General features: G+C 32.8%; 1 protein-coding gene across 1 annotated transcript; it reads right to left on the reverse strand.

Moving 5' to 3' along the window:
- Positions 1-1,393: 1,393 nt before the first annotated feature.
- On the reverse strand, positions 1,394-3,569 carry LOC104226591 (REF/SRPP-like protein At3g05500). Its single transcript, XM_009778622.2, has 3 exons — positions 3,312-3,569; positions 2,959-3,183; positions 1,394-1,966 (listed from the first exon to the last, which is right to left on the reverse strand). The coding sequence occupies exons 1-3, from the start codon at positions 3,348-3,350 to the stop codon at positions 1,550-1,552; spliced, it is 681 nt and encodes a 226-aa protein (XP_009776924.1). The 5' UTR covers positions 3,351-3,569; the 3' UTR covers positions 1,394-1,549.
- Positions 3,570-7,326: the final 3,757 nt, after the last annotated feature.

Raw genomic sequence — 7,326 nt, forward strand, 5'->3', positions numbered from 1 at the left:
TCGAAACTATAATTTGAAGATCGAATTTTGTAAAATTATTATTTATTTGGGTTGAGGTTGTTGCATGCTTGGGAATATCCTTTAGAATTTATATCTCAAATTTGAAAGAATTTAGTGAAGATTCGAGGGGGCTTTGATTAGAAGTTTAGATTGAAACTCTAAGAAGAAGAAGAAGACATAAACAAGTTGTATATATTTTAAATGTCAAGTGCAGAACGACATACAACATTTGTATAACTAACATAATTGCATACAAGTTGTATATAAATTATTTTTGGCCAAATTATGTACCCCCAAAAATTGCATATAATTTGTATTAGATAAATTGTAGATTTTGACTGGATTTATATATATTTTGTAAAAAACTTTAGTTACTTTTTACAAAATAGAAAAATTTAGATAAATTGGGTAAATAAATTTAAAATTTCGCATATATAATAAAATTTCAAAATAGGGTGAAATTTTTTTTCTAAGTTAAAATGGTATTTGAAATTTAGAATTGTGTTTAGATATGAGTATAATTTTTGGGTTGTTTTTAAAGTTTTGTAAGTGATTTGAGTGAAAATTTTAAAAAATAATTTTCTGAATTTTTTTAAATTTTTGAAAATTTCCAAAATGCATCTTCAAGTGAAAATTGAAAATTTTATGAACAAACGCTGATTTCGAAAAAAAGTGAATTTTATTTTTTGAAAAAATGAAAAAATTTCTTATATCCATACGGGCTCTTAGTGTATAAAATATATTCAGTATCTTTGAAACTTAATAGAAAGCATTTGAAGGCGACAATGGCCAATGAGAAACGAGAAATAAAAAGGCACAGTTAGAAAAAAAAGTGCTCGACGGAACTATATCAGCACAATGAGATATTTTGTTCCGGGATCCTATCACGATCATGTTAATTATGTGAAAAGCAAATTGTTTCCGAAAAAAAAGAAGAAGACGTGGTATTTCTAAACTATTAGCCAAAATCACAAAAGAGCGCCACCGCAGTTCCCATTTGATACAAGTTAGACTATTTTTATTTATAAATAAAAAGAATACTCTACCTACTATGAATATTTTACATATTTCTTATTGGTAAATGGCTGGTGATAAAAGCTATGAATACATGGTAGCAGCACATCTGTTAAGGATGAAGCAATGCCGCATTACTGCTGTTCGATCAATGTGATGAAAAATCATCAAAATAGCAACCAAATTTTCTATTTAGTTTATAGGAAGTTTTTCTTTCCCTTTTCCCTAGAGACACTAGGCTCATGATTCATGAACAAACGAGATATTTTGAAAGAAAAGAACAAAATTTTACTGTGTAAAAAAGAGACATCCCAAAAAGACAAAATTGGATACCCGAGCAACAAGAGCTTATCAACACTTTCATCAAATGAAAACCGAATAGACAAACACAGTTATTTACTTAAAACACACAATAAAGAATCCACAACACAGTAAACAGATAAAAACTGTTTCAAAGCACTCCAGATCATATGCTGGAGCTCCTCACAGAACTAAACAGCTAATTATGAACCATAAAGGTAAAATCAGAAGGTCTTTAGTTGGAAGCCATAGGCTGAGTGCTGAACACCTTAGAAATCTTTTCAGTAGGTACCAATGGAAGATATGATGCAACCTTGTACCCTTTCTCTGCAGATTGCTGAACAATCTCATTGTACTTTCCAGAATAGTAAGCAGCTGTTGGAGCAACTGCTTGAGTAACTTTAGGAACGACGGGAAGTCGGTTAAGAGAGAGCCAAGCTGAAGCTGCATATTGCTCGGCCATTGGCTCGTACTTGGTGTAAAGTCCCTTGGCAGCAGGCTCGTACTTGGCATAGACTGTTTTTGCAAGTCCCGATGCAGCTCCTATCACACCAGCACTTTTGACATCGGCTGCAACGGAGCGAGCTGCTGCAGGAGCCTGCTTGACCATAGGGGGAACACGAGTCTCAATCTTACGAACAGACTCATCAACCTGCAAAATGTTTGTCAAATTCATGTGAATCACATATATCAACAAGGTACGGATCATCAAGCTACAATCCATTCAAATAGTAAGCAATCCGATGAAAGAGGTAGAGGCGTAGAGCAAATTAACATGTTTGTAATAAGTAAGAACAAACTGAAACGTTTCCAAGAACTGTAGGATCAATTGATAAAAGAAATTTAACTAAGAAATATGACTACCAAATTTTATAGTGCCAGTTGGCACCATGTTTCAATCACATACTATTTTCAGAAAACCTGAAAGCTGTTACATATAATATTCGTCAGCCTTGATTATTGTCTCTTCATTGGCTGACCAACATTGAAATCGATACATACAAAAGCCACAAGAATGATAAAAGGAGAAGCAACATGCACCCAACAGCCCTGGATTCTACAGCAGTTCACCAAATCAGGAGAACATCCCGCTATGAAATCCCATAATCAATCCTTATGCAACTAATAACATATCCCAAACAGTTCATGTCTAAACTAACTTTGTGCCTAACAGAAAAAACCTCACCACCACAAAAGAAAACATCCAATTTTCATTCTAAAATATAAGAAAGAGAATATAGCGTTCAGTTCTTCCATATGCACACATCAAACAAGGAAAACATTTAATTGACAATGTCTAACCTATCAAAGCATACCCAACATGATTTAAAAACTTACAATATTATTGAAGTAACTGATTCAATAACTGCAAAACAGATAAATTTTGAATTTCTATTTCTAAAATGTGAATCTAGTATAGAGCAAGCAATCGATCCCATTTGAAAAAATGGTCAATGCATAGCGACATCATGAAGCTAATTAATCAATCCAAATGATGTATAATCCCAATTGTGATGTCATAATAATACAAAAGCAGAATTTCTATCTCAAAAAGTGGAATACAGTAATTAATCCAAATCCATGATAGGTAAAACGATAAGAATAATTTCCAAGTCAATTGTGCAAAGAAAATAAGAAATACACCTTGCGGTCAACAAACTTGAGGACCTCGACAGGGACGTCATGAAATTTATCATACACTGGGCCAACTACGGTCTTAACAGTGCCTTCGACGGTCTGAACGCCAGGCTTCAGGGGACCAGAATTCTCTTTGGCGTAACCATACACCTTCGCTACATAGAGCGCCGCATGAATCATCGCCACTTGCAAAAATTCCAAATATTTCAATTTCTCTTCCTCCGTCTGAGCCTTCAATCACAAAATCAAACCCAAAAAAAAAAAATTAGACCAAAAAAGCAAAATTTCAACAAATATCGATACAAACAAGGAAACAAATGAATTAAAAAACCAATACGAAGGCATGAAATTGAAATTACCATCTCCGGTAGTTGAGGCTTAGGGTTTGATTCGGCCATTATAAAAGATCAAAAGTGATTCGGTATGAACGAAGAGTCGGGAATTGTGAATGAATGCAAACGAGAGAAGTATGAGAAGTTCTTGCGTTTAGGTTTGGTGCGATGGACAATATATATATATAGTATATACAAAGGGGGTCATACAGCGGCACGCATGTCAAGGAGAGTGGACGGGGAAGGAAACTTAACCGCGTGGCCAATGAGAAACCGACTTTTTATATTTTAGCATTTTATTTTCGACGTTATATTGAGGGTGGACTTCGCTGACGACTTCCGGGCTAAGTTTTTTGTATTTAATTTTGTCCTATTTCACCGTCTTCTAGATTTCTAGGATAAAAAAATGCACTACTACCTTGAGTAAAGATCTCAAATCTTTACTTTTGTTATAAATATATTATATTATGGATGTTCATTTAATACTCCGTTGTAAATAAGCTTCCTTAAGAAGCTTATCCATATGAGACTCCACCGTAAATATGTTTATCTATTTAGTACTATATTGGAAATAAGCTTCATGAAGAAGCTTATCACATCGGTACCCGGTTATGGATAAACATTACCCCCAGTAGAAGTTTATCCATACCGGGTATAATAGACTTATCTTTTCAGTACCCAGTTATGGATAAACATTACCCCGGTAGAAGATTATCCATACCGGGTATAATAAGCTTATCCATTCAGTACTCCGTTATGGATAAATATTGCTCTCAGTAGAAGATTATCCATATCTGGTACAGCAGCAGCTTACACAGCAGCTTGTAGCAGCTTACACAGCAGCTTGTAGTAGCAGCTTACACAGCAGCTTATAGTAGCTTACATTGCAGCTTGTAGCAGCAGCTTACACTGCAGCTTGTAGTAGCAGCTTACACAGCAGCTTGTAGTAGCAGCTTACAGAGCAGCTTCTTTTCTTCTATAAATAGAAGAGATTGTACATCAGTTTTGTCACACCTCCTTTTTACATACCCGCGAGGGTACAAAGGAGTTTTTTCCAATTAAAGGACAATCGAAACGGGATTCGTTTATTTATTTCAGAGTCGCCACTTGGGAGATTTAGGGTGTCCCAAGTCACCAATTTTAATCCCGAATCGAGGAAAAGAATGACTCCATATTACAGTCTGCGCACCAGAAATCCGGATAAGGAATTCTGTTAACCCGGGAGAAGGTGTTAGGCATTCCCGAGTTCCGTGGTTCTAGCACGGTCGCTCAACTGTTATATTCGGCTTGATTATCTGATTTTATACAAATATGAACTTATGTACAAAATTTTATCTTTTTACCGCTTTCTTACTTATTGTTATTATTTTACGAGAATTGCAACGTCGTGGAAACATATCTCGAACCACGTTACATCAATGCACCCGTAGTTGTTTGGCATATCTCGACTCGGTTGAGATTTGGATTTGGGTCACATAAATGTGCACCCGAGTTAAGGAAAATAAATTATTAAAGGCGCGCCTAAAGCAACTAGCGTCTTGTTATTTTGGGGAAGGCCGTAAAATTCGCTAAACGGCCTGTCCTCGAATTCTAAGTATTTTAATATATACATTTAGAGGGCCCCGCAGCTTGTGCATTTTTTGTTTGTCGAGGCTCGTCTCATTCATTATTAAAAAGAATTTGCAATGTCATGGAAATACATCTCAGACCACGTCACAATCAATGTACCCGTGATTAGAGACACATTTCGATTTCGTTGAGATTTGGATTTGGGTCACATAAATGTGCACCCGAATTTAAGGAGATAACATTATTAAATACGCGCCTAAAGCGACTAGCGCAGGGTTATTTTGAGAAAAGGCCGTGAAGTTCGCTAAGCGGCCGATCCCGAGTTCTAAGTAATTAACACATACATTTGTGAGGGCCCCGCAATCTATATATTTTACTAGGCGAGGCTCATCTCATTTATTTTAAATGGACAAATCCTAAAGCGACTACATCTTTTCTATTAAAATTAGTCTCTAAAATAAATAAAGAAAATCCTAATTAATTACGAGTTTTTTTTATTTAAGAAAGCATGGCATACTAATTGCTATATTAATACAAATATTGATGAACAAGAATTTTACTAAAAAAATTCGAAATTATAAATAAAATAAAAATTTGACAACTAATATTCAAAAGAATCAAATATAGTTAGATTGAAGCTCGCATTGTTATATATAAAAAAAACTATTGGAATTAATTATTCACAACCATTTGAAACTGGATTTAACCATAATTACTAAAGCTTAATAGAAAGTTTATTAGACTTAAACGTTCTTCTAATTTTGTTTGAACTCAAATCATGCCTTAATACCTAATTCACGAAATTTAGTTCAAATTCATGCCTTAGCTAAATTTAAGTACTTGTTCACAATTAACCTACTGTTGATAATCTTAGAACCTTCATAGCTAGTGAATTAACCCGTTTTGCCAAGCCGATTCATTAAAGACTAACTTATGTTATTTTCTCTTATTCCAATTATTATTCAATAATACATAAAATAGCCTAAATACAATCAATAAAAGGAACAGAGAAAAAGCGAAATTAAAACTTCAAAATTCGATTCTTCATATGTATTCATGCTTCCACATTTTTAGCTTGCAATAACTAGTATTACATTCGTGTACCTGGTATTGGAAAACAAGAGAAGATGAAGCTGAGAAGCAGCAACAGTAGTAACAATGTAGCACAACAACGACAGTCCAGCAACACAGGAATAGACCAGTAACAGTAGGAATAGTAGAAAACCCAGGAGACTATAAACGACTCCAAGTATAGAGAAGAAGTAAAAGGCAGGAAGGTTCTGACTATTTCAGATCTTAAGCGAGGCAATGAAACAGTAACTATTCTTTTTCAACTTCAAAACTCTCCAAAATGAATTCTGCCCCTGTATATTCAGTGTATCCAGAATGTATATCGGGTGTATACTTCTCACTCCGCCCCCTCTTTTTTCTTCTCTCTATCTAGTTTTTCCTCTTTTTTTCCACCCCTTCTTCCTAAATTTTCTCTTCTATTTATAGCAAAATTTTCGAAATTTTCAGATTTGTTTTTTTATTATTTTATTATTTTTTTAATTAAAAGAAATCCCACTTACAAATTGCTTTTATTTTTTTAGAAAAAGAAATCCCACCTTTATTTACTTTTATTTTTAAAATTTCAACTTTAATTACTTTATCTTATTTAAAATCCCACTTTTTATTTTTTTAAAAGAGAATCTCACTTTATTTAACTTTTCTTTAAAAAACAAACCACTATCTTTTCTTTTTCTTTTAAAAATGCTACTTTCAATTACTTTAAATTTTTTAAATTTTCAGATACCTTTATATTTATTTTTTAATTCCAACCTTATTTTACTTTTAAATTTTTTAAAACTTTTTACTTTTTTTAAATTTTCTACATTCTTTTACTTTTTTTATTTTTTTATTTTTTTATTTTTTTTAAAATCATTTCCGAAATTACTATATATATATATATTTTTTAAAATAAATAAAATAAAATATTTTCGGATTTTTTTATATATAAAAAAAACAAAAAATAAAACTATTAATAGTGTTTATTTTTTATTTTTTTGGTTTTGTTTTGTGTTGGACAAAAATGAAGAAGGGGTGTTGGGTTAATGGAGCGGACCGGATCGACCCGGTTTGAAACGGACCGGGTCATGGGGAAAGTTGGGCAATTATTTGGGCCTGTGGTTTGAAATTGAAGAAGTGGCCCAATCCGATTTTTCTTTGTATTTTTGTTCTCTTTTCTTCTTTTATTTTTCTAAAACTAAATTATAAAAGTACTTAAATTATTATTAAGAACTAAATTAAGTTATAAAAGCGCAAATTAACTTCCAATAACAATTAACGCACAATTAAGTAATAATTAAGCATAAAATTGTTCATTTGGACATTAAATGCTAAAAATGCAAAAGATGCCTATTTTTGTATTTTTTATTAATTTAACAAATAAACATGCATAGACAAACATACAAATAGTTACACAAAATATCAC

This window comes from Nicotiana sylvestris, chromosome 1 (genome assembly GCF_000393655.2).
Source record: "Nicotiana sylvestris chromosome 1, ASM39365v2, whole genome shotgun sequence".
Taxonomy (NCBI): domain Eukaryota; kingdom Viridiplantae; phylum Streptophyta; class Magnoliopsida; order Solanales; family Solanaceae; genus Nicotiana; species Nicotiana sylvestris.

Bases quoted from the DNA above. Each gene is read 5' to 3' on its own strand.
- LOC104226591 (XM_009778622.2), bottom strand. From the start codon at position 3,350: ATGGCCGAATCAAACCCTAAGCCTCAACTACCGGAGATG. The intron at 3,184-3,311 runs GTAATTTCAATT...TTGTGATTGAAG, and splicing joins AGCCTCAACTACCGGAGATG to GCTCAGACGGAGGAAGAGAA. The intron at 1,967-2,958 runs GTGTATTTCTTA...AACATTTTGCAG, and splicing joins TCAAGTTTGTTGACCGCAAG to GTTGATGAGTCTGTTCGTAA.